We start from the raw sequence: 14023 nt of genomic DNA on the forward strand, positions 1-14023 counted from the left end.
GATGTATGATGTATGATGTATATGTGTGTGTGTGTGTGTGTGTGTGTGTTCGTTCATGTTTAGACAGAAACATACACAAACGGTGTAAGACGGTGTACATCTGCCCTATGGTGACGTCAAGCATCTGTTTGACGTCTCATTTATATCTCACACCCTGAGAATGCAGTCTGACGCACAACTCGCTGATATCCCTTCATTAATAACTAAAACTCTTTCAAACTCCACTTTCCTGTTCTGCTACAGTGTGTGAATGAACATTTGTGTCTGGGTGAGAAAAACGGCAAAAACCAGCCGCAGGACCAAAATATCACAACTGCGTTATCTTAATAAGATAGCAGTGAGATAAATGCAGAGCAAAATAAAACTCCTGCTTCTCAGACAAGTCATATGTTGACATCAGATTGCACGCTAAATCGGATTTTAATCGTGTTCACGATTTCTCTCAATTTATTAAGCATTTATGGTTATTTATCCTGAAAACATTTTATTTTAATTTGGCATATGCATTATCTTGGATTGGTAACAAGCATCCACAAGCTTTCATGGTTGCAGTTGCAAGATTTCAAGAGTTTAAATCCACCATTCAGAGCTTTTTTTTCATAAATCAATACATTTTCTGTCCAATGGTTTACTTCATCTTCCCAACCTGGCAACCATGCGCCTGCACTCTCTACATTACAGAAAAGTGCTGGTGAGCTGAAAACACCAGCAAACATATCAGTTGGCATTTTTTTTGTGAGTTGACATTCTCTTTGTGCTGTGATGAAATGAAGAACAAAAACTTTTACGACAATAATCATGATTAATAATTATGATTCTATTTTTTTAGCAAAATAATCAAGATTAAACGGTTAATCATGATTATTTTGCTCAAAAAATAGAATCACGAATGGAATGGAAAGGTTCAATGGATGTTAAAGGATCTTGACGGAACCATCAATAAAGATAATATTGCCAATAAAGAACCATTATTTTTAAGTAAGAGTGTATGGGCTCAAAAAATGGCCTTAACTTCACTCCTAAAAATTAAGGCTCCAATTACAACCAGAAATGGTTTTCTACAGAATTAGAAAACTAGAACTTTAAATGGTACTGGTAACAACCATCTATATACCATTTCTTTAAACAACCCAGAAACCAGTAGACTGATCTGAAAACTACAATGAAACATCAAGAATATCTTTCAAAGTATCATACATATACAGTGTTTTGAAAGCCTGTTTCAAATGACAGAAATGACTCACATCAGCTTTAAAGTGACAGTTCAACCAAAAAGAAATATTCTGCCATCACATACACTTTTTTCTATATATTTTGTCATTTTGGACCTACTTACAGTACATGGAAAAGAGCAATTTGGGCATCATATCTCCTTCTAGACCTTTGTTTTCCACGGAATGAAAGAATATTGATTTCTGGGTGAACTATTCCTTTAAGACGCTATGTTGCAATCAGGAATGACTATATCAGTAATTAATCAAGAGAGCAAAAGGACATGAAGGAAGGTCATTATTACTGTATATTCTTTTCAAGTTCGAAACCATGAAATATTACAATTTCTGTTGAGCAGAATAATCTGAGGGTGGAAATTTCATTACGCTTTGAACTCTCTTCCAAATGTTGATTTTTATCCTGCTGTATCTCGCTAATGGAAAATGGGATTTCATCCAGCTGTGATATCCTGTGAACGCCGCCACACACATTCAGGGATGTGCTGAAGTGCAGGACAGTGTGTGTTGTTCTGGTGAAACAGGCTTCAGCTTACACTTTTAGACAGTTAAGAGCTTAGAACTGACGCAGAGAGAGAGTTTAGAGATAAAAGTGCAGGAGGTTTACAGAGTAATTTAATGCTTTGAGAGCAGTCATGAGAAAAAAAACACACATGGCATACAAATCATGTTCATGTGAGGGCAAACTGACCATCCTACACAGTCCAGAACATGCAGGTTTTGCAACAGCTAAAAGACCTGATTGATTCACATTCTCTTTCTTGTTCACATTACTTTACATTAGAGGTCTGTGCAAACCTGGTTCATAAAGAAGACCTGTAACCCTGATGCTGTCCGATTTTAAGAGTAAATCTGTCTGATTTCTTGTTTGAGCAAAGAATTGCAGATTGCACAGTGGTCCGTACAAGGGTCGCTAAAAGGTCAATATGCACATGAATTAGCCCAAATGAGCAGTACACTGCAAAAACGTGATTACTTACTTGGTATTTTTGTCTTAAAACTTAAATCAAGATACATTTGCTTTGCTTAACCCTTATGTTGTGTGTTCAGGATTTTCTTTTCCCCCAAAATGCTAATGTTGTCGCATTGGACAAAACTAATTATGCTCACACTGTGTGTATAACACCTTCCCAAAAAAAACAATTTCTGTACCTTTAAGGATTGTTTCCCACCTTGCTGCACTTGCGGTGTTCCTGTTCAAAAAATGGCTGGCCTACGAAAAAAATTATCACCAAATCTTGGATTCAATCTCTTGTCAGCTTGTTTTATTTCAGCTAGCACATGTTTTGTACACTGTAAAAAATGACCGTGAATTTAACGGTAAAAGACTGTAAAAATGCTACAGTAAAAGCCTGTTAAATGGTTAACGGTAAATTCCCCTACTATATACGGTGAAAAACTGTATTGGACATTACATGTATTGGACATCAATTTTACGGTAGTATACCGTTTTTGGAAGTGAAAAATACCGTATAATTTACAATGAATAACCGTAAATTGACATTCCCAGAATTCCCTGCGTTACATTTAAAATTGTATGTTTTTTTGTTGAAATAACTATGTTTCTTCTTAGTTTTTTCTTATCCGTTTTTTATATTAGGGTTGTGTGTTACACGTAATGTTGTTAAATTAATGTTTATTGCATTATTTCAGTTTCATGTGTGTTACCGTGATGGTGTTTGGTAAAACCTAAAACGTTGCTACCGTATTTTTTACGGTAAAAAAACCGGTAACCACAGCTGCCGGTTTTTTACCGTAAATTTTACGGATTTTTTTTTACAGTGTACTTCTTTTTGGAACTGACTGATCTTAGGCCTCATTGATCTGAGCTTATGCACCTCATTTTTTTGTGAATATTTCCAAAATTATCCATAAATAGTTAGTTTTTTTTCACTCCAAAACTGAGGTGCATATGCTCAGATCGATGAGGCCTACGATTAATCAGTTCCAAAAAGAAACACAAAACCTTTTCTAATTGCAAGAAAACAAGTTGATAAAAAACTGAATGCAAGATTTAGTGATAATATAGCATAATAAGAGATTTACAAGCAATTTTTTAAAGGCTGGTCAGTTTTTGACCAGGAATACTAGATAAATTAGGTAAAGGATTTTAAAGGGTAAAGACATGTTTTCTAAAAAAATTATCAAAATAAAGTGAGTTTATATTTAAAAAGCAAGGGGGAAATAAATGGGGTAAGAAAAATGATCTGGTTCTTCCTTTGAATTAAGTTTATTTTTCTGACCCAGTTTTTTATTGTTTTGAACATAAACTTTTGACACATTTTTCATCTCAGAATCTTAAGTCATTTCACTTTAAGTCAATTTATCTTGAATTAAGAATGTTTAGAAACTTATACTAGAAAACAAGACACAAAATAATGAGGAAGAAAAACAAACAGAGTAGAAAACTGCATCCCACAATGCAACGTACTCAACCTGACCTTTCATTTCCAGCAAGTTTATTTCTCTCCTTCCTTGACTCAAATGTAAATGTAAGACATTTTAAACAAAATTGGATTAAAAATGCAAAATAATAATAATAATAATAACAACAAGATTAACTCACCAAATTAAACATGCAAATGAGGTTTAGATTTTGAGGCCATCTGACTACAATGTACTGTTTGAAGTGTGAGTGGAGTAATGTGTTTCACTTATTTTTTTTTTTTTTTAATAGTATGCACTATACAGTGTGTAGTGCACAGTAAGCTAGTATTCCACTCTGAATGTGCACACAGAAAATGAGTCACATTAAAAAATTCAAAATAAAGCAATAAGCCCCAAGAAGCCGGGGTTTACAGTGAATTTATAACAGCTAAGGGGCGTTGTTATAACCCCCCCGTTTCACAAAATAAAACAGAGCAAATAAAGTGTAATGATATAAATAAAAACAGTATTCTTCCACCAAACAATGTAGTTCCTCAGAAACAGTTGTGGTTCCAACAAAGTGGTTGCATGTTTGTAGAGTAATTTACAACAGCTTTGAACTTGGCTCAACCAATCAGAATCAAGGACCGGAACTATCGGTTTTATAATAAACAATACAGTACATATTAAAATGCAAGCCGATCTCTAGCTCTGGCATCTTTTGCTGGCTCTGTCTCTCTCCGCTTCTTATTGTTTACAAATGAAATATCAGTTAGAATAGATGAATTACAGAGAAACATTTGTGTTCTCTCTGCATCTATCAGAGTCCAAATGTCCAAACTGTTTTTCTTTCAGAATAATGTTTCAGACATTTGGGACAAAAGAGTGTTAAGAGTCCAAATTCAGATCTGCGAGAGTTAAAAATGAAGTTCATCTGATGAGAAAGTCGACTCTTAACAGGAACTTGAACAATATTAATAATAACACTAAAATAAATGTACAGTATTATTACGGCTTCATTCATTCATTACTGTCAGTGCTGGTTATTATGAAAATAAATACATGCATAAACATTGTTATTTTTCTTGTGCTGTTTCAATTTTCACATTATTTTTCCAGATTCATCTAATACAAATTAAAGCAGTCACTTACCACACTGTAAAAAAAAAATTGGAGTACATTTTACAAGAAAATACTATTTCAGTTTTTCAAAATTTCACACTTTAATTTAATCTGTTACATGCTGGTTCTATGTAATTGTTTCTAAAATTGACTAGCAATCTCGTGAAAATTTATTATTTTTTTTCTAGGATTTACTTTTTTCAATTTTCACTTATATTTCCCTTATTCTTCAAGCATAAACTCATAAATAATAAGCATAAATAAGCTCTTTTTGGTCTCTCTCTGGGAATGTGAACTCATGTCAGGGGTTGTTATGATCCTGAGGTTACTCAAAAGGGGTTTGAGATGAAGTTTAGCCGGTTTAATTAAATCAAGCTAAACATTTCCTCCAATCGGTCAGAAAAACACCTCCCACAAACCCATATAATCAAGTAACCTGCATTCAACCCTGCTGTGAACGCTTGAATCGGATGCTATGTTTGACGTCTTCTGTGCTTAGGAAGTTGTGTGGTCAGTTTAATCTGCGCTCTGATGAGGATCTGGCACCCGTCTGTGTGTTTAAGCGTTCAGAACCAGCGAGGATTCATTTGTGTGTTTGGATGTGGCCTAACAAACGTCAAACCTGAACCGTAACACAAAAACAGACAGATGCATAAACAACACATGCGTACAATCAAGAAGACACACGCAAAAAGGGAATAAAGAACTACAGGTTTTCGTAAAGCTGACACGATCTGTTGTTTAGCTTAGTTTACATGATTCAAGCTGTTGAGAGAGGCCGTTCAAGGCCTGGGATTTCACAATTATTTTTCCCTAAAGTACTTTCATTGTTATTTCAGTGGATATAAACTCATTTTAGTTCATTAATGTGGAAACAGAAGCCTGCCGTGTCTCAGAACGGCCAATATAAACATCCTCCAAACACACACACACACACACACACACACACACACACACGTCAACAAGGCAAGACACTTCACTTCAGCCATCTTTGTTACAAACCAGTACAGCTCAGGTCTACTAGACCGACATCTAGTAAAAAAAACATCAAAACAGGCAAATCTGACAATAGCATTAGAAATTATGCTTGCACAGTCTGTAATAAATTAAACCGCAATGCTTTCTCCCATTTATTTGTATTACTAGATGCCCAGCTTTCATTCTATACTGTCTCTAATGTCATTAGAGCACATATTGCACCTGCGCTCATATGCATATTATGCAATATGCATGTTATATTTATATAAAAAATAATAAGTGAATATATCTACACATCCTATCTACAAATTAAACAAATAAAGTGTAATGATATTAATTACAGAGAATTACAGAGAAACATTTGTGAAGTTCGAGCTTATAACAAGAAAAAAAACTTCAATGGGACAAGACAGTTTGTTTCCCCTTTAAATTAAGCTGCAAAAACAGCTTAAATGGTTAAGATATTTAACTCAAAGGGTTAGAGAAAATGTGTAAATTGTCAAATTATGTATGCTTTGGGATAAGAAGCCTTAAGAAGTTAACATTATAAACGGACTTCATTAAAAATAAATAAATAAATAGACTTAATTTATTTATTTACTAAACAGATGAGTACATAATTAAGTAAATAAATGTAAATAGACTTCTTGGAAAACAAACAAACAAATTGACTTAAATAAATAAATGGAAGTCATGGAAAATCAATCAATCCATCAATCAATCAATAACTTCAAACCTTAATTGATTGATTTATTTGCTAAATAAATAAGTACATAAGTAAATAAACGTAAATGGACTTCATGGGAAAACAAACAAATAAACAAATACATAAATGAACCTAATGGAAAGAAAATAAGCAAACAAATAAATGGAAGTCATGGAAAATCAATCAATAACTTCAAACCTTAAGAAAGTAGCATTAGAAATGGACTTGATGTGAGCACCTGTGTGAGCTCATGGTGAGTGAGATGAAGTACAGCAGTGACACTGGCTCTCTCACAGCAAACACAAACCAAAAATTCACTGCATGTGCTTTTAATTAACATGGAGTCTCTTGTTCTCTCTGTGTAATCTACTGTCATCTATGAGAACCAACAGAAAACCTGTAAAACTCCACATCTCTCCAGCGTAACTGCAGCTGAAGCCCAGTCTGGCATCTCCACAGCAGCTCTCCAATAAAACCCCAGCGTCCTCCATTAGTGCTTAAGACCCGCAGACGCACACTTCAACACACTCAAACATACAAACGGCTGCTCTCTCAGTGTCTTGCTTCTTTGTTTGCTTCAAAAGCATTATTTTTTTGCTTCAAAAGCATTTAATGAATAAAATTACCCATTACCTGCAGGCTGCTGTAATTAAAAATAACAGAAAATATAAGCCATAAGAGGTAAAACTAAACCCAAACCACAACATAACCTGATAACCCAGACTAAAGCATACAGTACCACTGCTGTGCAGAAGAAAAAAGCATGCCAAGCATTTATAATATAATGAAATATTTGCAAATTATATGTTGCTTCCAAAAAAAATGATATGGCCAAAATTTCAATAGAACATGACTGCTGTTGTTAAATGGCTGTCAGTGGAGAAAGATGAGAAACTTGCATTACCCCAAGTGCATAAATTCAAAGCCGACTATTTTGGCAAGCTAGATTTCATGCATCACGGTATTCTGAAATGGTTCAAAATGCAATTCATGCAACAAAAGTTTTCTCTTTCAGGTCAGCTACTGTCAAACCAGAGCAACAGTTTGAAGAGACGTCGTGCCAACATGTTTAGCAGCTATCTGAATAATATCCAGGGTTATTATCATTAGCTAAAAAGCATAAAAAAGCATTACTTTAATAAATGAAATAAAATAAACATTAAAATTAATTTTAAAAATGTAAATGCATGTATGTATGTATGTATGTATGTATGTACTACATAGACATAATTTTAAAAAAAATCATAAAAACAACAAAATTGCTAATCCTTTCATTTAAAAAAAATCATAAAAACAAAATTGCTAATCCTTTAATTAAAATAAAAAAGGAAAAAAATAGTTTTGTTATTTTTTATTTCCTTATTTAAGTACTTCAAGTTAAACCAAATGAAAATGTGAAATAAGCTGACCTTTTTAAAATATTTTATTTCATTCCAAGTTGTTTTTTTTTCCCTAATGGTTTTAGTTTTAGTTAGTACCCTAGAGGCAACACTATGAATTGCACTGACACATTTCAGAAATCCACAATGCACGAAATGGAGCTCATGTAGACAGAAAACTTACTTGCGCAGAAAAGTATGAACCATGAAAGGTTTGCATATCACACTTCAGTCATTAACTTTCACACACACACACACACACACACACACTGCTGGTTTCAGATGGTGCTGATGCTGGTGTAGTTATATTAATACTAATCCCCAGTAAAACAGAGAAGGTGATTAGTTTACCATCACTACATATTAAAACAACACTCTGCACACAGTGTCAACCTGAATATGGGTGAGATGAAGTGAACTGTCTCAAAAAAACAAACAAACAAAACAAAAAAAAATGACCTAAATGTAAGATTTATGTGTTTGAATTTCATACAAAATAAATAAATAAAACATTAAAAAAATTTTTGGATTACATAGTTTTAACATAAATAAACTAATAAACTTTATGTGATGCATACAGTATGTCAGTCATACATTAAAGGGGTCATATGATGCGATTTCAAGTTTTCCTTTCTTGTGTTACAAGCTGTTGGTGCATAAGATCCATAAAGTTGCAAAGACTAAAGTCTCAAACCCAAAGAGATATTCTTTATAAAAGTTAAGACTTGTCCACTCCCCCCTAAAATGCCTAATTTAAACACACCCCCACAAGTCTACGTCACGATGTGGGAAGATTTGCATAACGCCGCCCAAATGTTTAAAGAAGGCGTAACTTTTATTCTCGCTGTAGTATTGCTGCCGCTGCCGCCGCCGCCATGTCGTGGAGGCGCTATGTGTTTCCAAATATGGTAAGGGGCGTAACATTTCCGTCACATGCTTGAGGTATTCGGCCAATCACAACGCAATGGATAGCTGGCCAATCACAGCACACCGCGCTTTTCCGAATGATGAGCTTTGTAAAAATCAATACGTTTCAGAAAGGCGGAGCAGAGAGGAGCAACAATACTTTACGGCATGTGGAAAATAATGTGTTTTTTTAACCTTAAACTGCGTAAACATTGCATTGCACCAAATACACAAAATAATGTTATTTTTAGCATCATCATATGACCCCTTTAATGAAATATGTAAGAAACTGGTAAGATTTCTTCACTCAAAAAATCATGGCATAGTTTATTATGAGCTATTTGCATCTGTGTTGGTCTATTTAAATAATTATACTTTTAAAATGCATTTATTTAAATTGCCTCAAATCAGTATAAATCTGTTAATTGTGAAAAAATGACACAAAGTATGAACATAGATTTTTATATGCAATTCTCAAATATATAAATCTTAAATGTAGGCCTAAATTAGGTCACGTGAATCAAGCTTGCATCGGCTGACTCTCAGCTGATCGCATAGGAATGCGACACCTATCACGACATTCCTATATAAGCTCTATTCAGAATTATTCAGCAGCTTTTTCACTTGCTCAGGAGCAAATTACCCTCCTCCATCCCCAGCTCCTCCTTTCTCCACAGTCAGGACTGGGCTTTCTGATATTCCTCGTTGAATCAGACTCCTTTTATCTTGAATAATGTGTTACACTTAAATATACATTAATGATATCTGCTTTGTTCTGTTCTGTTTACCCGTGGGGAGTTATTATTGCTGCTCTCCCTGCTCATTCATGACAGGCTGCATGGATGGGCAGAGAGTTTTTGCCCAGAACAGAACCATACCGCCAAACCAAACTGTTTGCTAAGTATCTATCATTTTAACGACAGTGGTCCTGACATAAATATTTTTAAATGTATCTTCTTTGCATATCTCTCTTTAAAAAAAAAACACATTTGAGCGTATTTTCTCTCATAATTGTCGTGTTTGACATGCTCATGTATCTGTCCGTCAGTGCCAGTCTCTCTCTTGATGTTTTCATTTCCACCAGACCGACGCGTGAGTGTTTTTCTGTCACCGCTGAGCAAACCGAGTCTCTGTCTTACGTGTCAGCATGTGCGTGTGTGATTCCCATGGCTTGACAGTGAGACTTTGAAAACTTTCCATTAGTGGACCAAACAGGGAAACAGGAAGCTGGCACAGACGTGCAAACAAAACACACTTATTCTGCTCTCAAACACAGAGAACCAGTCAAAAGTCTGGACAATTGTGCTCCACTAGTTCTCTGCACATACTACAGATCGAATGTGAGCGCTTACGCAAAAGAATTGTGATCATCTCCTGAGCTTGTGCAGTCTGATTGTTTTAGCTTCATTACTTCTGAGACTTCCCTTATTCATCAAATTATAATAAATAAACAAACAAAAGCTAAGCAATGCATTGTATAAACAAACAAAATGGTAGAGTTTCATTTGTCAAGGCTTCTTAAATTTGTGTGAAGGTAAGATTACATTACAATAACATTTCGATTTCATATTGTTTCTCACACAAAATTATAAAATGTCTTTGAATATTACATTCATGGTCACTTTTTGTCATGTTTGGATCTTGAGAGCTCTTCTGGTCAATGTCTACTTTCTTACTGCTTTTCAGAATTAAAAAAGAAAAGGAAAAAAACAACAGAAGGCATTATTCCATAATAAACATTTCAAATAGTAGAATGGAATGTTGTCAGATGATCTCATGTTGCATGTTTAATTCAGTGAGTGGCATTCAGGTATCACCTTGAGAAAAACTATAATAAATAAAACAAACAAATAAATAAATATGAATTAATTAAAAATAAATGAATAAAATAATGACACATAAAAAAATGTTTCATATTTATTATGAAATAATAAAAAAGTTTAATAATAAATAACGCATAATAAATAAATAAATAAATAAAAACACAACTAAAATAAATAATAAATAAATAAAACATAATACATAATAAAAATAAATGAACTAATTAAAAATAATTAATGACACATAAATAAAATAAATGAAATAATAAAAAAGTGTAATAATAAATAATGCATATTAAATAAATAAATAAAAACAAATAAAATTAATGAATTAAAAATGAATAAATAATAAATAAAACATAATAAAAATAAATGAACTAATTAAAAATAATTAATGACATAAATAAAATAATAAAAAAAGTTTAAAAAGAAATAACGCATAATAAATAAATAAATAAAAACACAAATAAAATAAATTAATTAATTAAAAATGAATAAATAATAAATAAATAAAACATAATACATAATAAAAATAAATGAACTAATTAAAAATCATTAAAAATAAAAGAATAATAAATAAATAAACATTAATTCACTTAAATTAGTGAATAATAAATCAATTTTATAAATCTATATATATTCTTTTGTGTCTTATAATGAAACAAAGCAGAAAAATAAATAAATCTACAATTACTTCCATGCTAGTCCATCATACTGAAGGTCAAGGCAAGCGCACTGCATTGTGGGATACAGTATTCCATGCATTGCTGTATACTGCACATTTGGCAAAGTTTGTTTGTGTATTCTGTGTATTCAATTTGCATAATGTGCACAGTATATATATTGCAGAAACCAACTGCATGTTTGTACTATTCAGAACACACTTGAATACTGGACAGTACTATTTCCTATATCATTGTGTATTTAATGTATTTGTCATTTTTAGCATAATAAATAACTTTTTTGCCCATTACCAAAGCAGTGCATGCATATTCTTACTTCTGTAAGGAGAGGTTGAGTTTGTCTGTGCTGGATTTGATCTTATTCTGAGCCTCGAGGTGGTTCATGCCGTCAGTGCTGATGCCGTCGATGGACAGGACCAGATCTCCCACAGCCACTCCTGCTTTAGCAGCCTTTCCTCCGTCCGACAGCTGAAACCACACAGATAATGATGTAAACAACACAGGGACACATATCTTATTGGTAAATATGCCACAAATTGATTGGGTTGCTCTTCTATTTATAAATAACAAAATACCTCAAATGCATGATATTCTAACTTGGAATCTCATTTTTACGATGTAGGGCAGGTCAGCAGATTTTTTTTTTTTTTTAAGAAATCTCTTGCACAAAAATGCAGTAAAAACAGTAATATTATACAGTATATATTTGGACATACTGTAAAATGTAATTTATTCCAGTGTCACATAATCCTTCAGAAATCAGTCTAATATGCTGATTTGCTGCTCAAGAAACATTTCATATTATTATAAATGTCGAAAAATAATATTTTTATGAAAACCATGACTTTTTCAGGATTTTGTGGTGAAAGGAAGGTTCAAAAGAACAGCATTTATTTGAAATAAAAAACGTTTGTAACATTACAAAGGTCTTTACTGTCACTTCTGATCAGTTTAATGCATCCTTGCTGAATAAAAGCATTCATTAGATCTTACCGACCCCAAACTTTTAAACGGTATTGTACCGTACAACTCAGAATTCAAATAAAAGTGGCTAAAAACAGACTTATAAAACGGAGTTCCGGTCCTTGATTCTGATTGGTTGAGCCGCGTTCGAAGCTGTTGTAAATTACTCTACAAACACACACCTTTGTTTACTTTGTGTGCTGCTCGGCAGCCACTTTGTTGCAACCACAACTGTTTCTGAGGAACTACATTGTTTGGTGGAAGAATACTGTTTTTATTCATATCATTATACTTTATTTGCTCTGTTTTATTTTGTGAAACCTAACTTCGTATATGGAATAACCGTTTTATAAAAACAATAAGCCCCGTGAAGCAGTGGTTTACAGTGGATTTATAACAGCTTCGCGTTTTGCCTAACAACGCCCCTTAGCTGTTATAAATTCACTGTAAACCATGGCTTCTTGGGGCTTATTGCTTTAATATAAGCTGCACTTTTGAACTCAGGTAAGGTTTCACCGTAAAAGCTTTAGGAAACAATAAGAGTGTCAGTAAAAGAGATTCACTTCAAGCACAGCAGAGCTTTCAACAGTAAACAACTCAAGACAAAAGTTCCCGTTTAGTGCAAAATAAACTCAGTTGTGCGTAAATCACAGCGGACGTCCCTGCGAACCTGAGGCCGGTGTGGTCGGGCCAATTCAAACAGAATTTAAGGAAAGATAACTCTGAAATCCCAGCCTGATGACATTACTCCTGCGACTGCAGACCGCAGTCCGCTTTCAGTCTCAAACCACTCAAGCTCTCTTCAATTATCACATGACCACCTCCTTAATAAGATTATCTTATATAAACACAAACCCTGCAGATGGCAGACATATGCGTTCGTGTGTGCTCAGCTGTGTGCCGTTTATACGAGACGCTGTAAACATCTGAGACTACATCTCAATCATCAATGTTTTGCCACAATCCTGCATGAAAGCGGCGCTCTTTCTTGTGCACTTAAGAACACATTTATGCGGCGAAAAGACAAGAACTTGGTTGAAAACATGTGGTACAAGTATGCAGCATCGCTAGTTTAACGCCACAATAACACAAAAGCGCACCGCGTTCTTTGATTCCTGTCATAACTTCTGTTTCCACTGGAGAGGAAACAGAAATAAAACACGAAGAGCATCTGAGAGCAATTACAGCGCAACGGCACCCAAAGACAACGCGGATGCTGTTTTTCACGAAACCACAATCTCGGGATAGCTAAAGCAAAGCCAATTTGGAGGTGGAAACAAATAATTAACTCGCAAACACGTGTTGTAGGGTTGTTTCTGAGCCATCGTGTGCGATTGTAAACGCTTCATGGGTTCTCTCATTAATGCACTTGAGAACATGTGGCCTGTTGGTCCTTTGATTGAGTTCAGTTGCATGCTGTGACCTCGAGGACAACAGCGGACGCTACACACACATAAACACGCACAATAAACACATCTGAAATCAGGAAGTGTGTTTCAAAAGAAAGGAAATTGGACCAATATGAGATCTGATGGAAGTGTGTGTGTGTGTGATGTGATGTGAGTACCTATTTTTCTATTCTGGTGGGGACTTAAACCTGAATACACACAAACTCATGGGGACTCGTGTCACGGTGGGGACCTAAATTGAGGTAAACAAGCTAATAAATCACACAGAATATTTTTTTTTGAAAATCTAAAAATGCACAAAGTTTCCTGTAAGGGGTAGGTTTAGGTGTAGGGCCATATAATATACGGTATGTACAGAAGAAAAACCATTACAATGTCCCCACAAGGATAGCAAACCAGACATGTGAGTGTGTGTGTGTGTGTGTGTGTGTGTGTGTGGGGGTGTGTGTGTGTGTGTGTGT

At 34.3% G+C, this 14023-nt stretch overlaps 1 protein-coding gene across 1 annotated transcript in view; it reads right to left on the reverse strand.

The window, feature by feature from the left end:
- pdlim5a (PDZ and LIM domain 5a) overlaps positions 1–14023 on the reverse strand; it is a 46043-nt gene that overhangs the window by 25035 nt on the left and 6985 nt on the right. Inside the window, exon 4 of the mRNA XM_016284660.1 lies at positions 11507–11658. Coding sequence (XP_016140146.1) covers positions 11507–11658 — 152 coding nt within the window. The remainder of the gene's footprint in view (positions 1–11506; positions 11659–14023) is intronic.

This window comes from Sinocyclocheilus grahami, unplaced genomic scaffold (assembly GCF_001515645.1).
Source record: "Sinocyclocheilus grahami isolate Dianchi unplaced genomic scaffold, SAMN03320097.WGS_v1.1 scaffold186.1, whole genome shotgun sequence".
Classification (NCBI taxonomy): domain Eukaryota; kingdom Metazoa; phylum Chordata; class Actinopteri; order Cypriniformes; family Cyprinidae; genus Sinocyclocheilus; species Sinocyclocheilus grahami.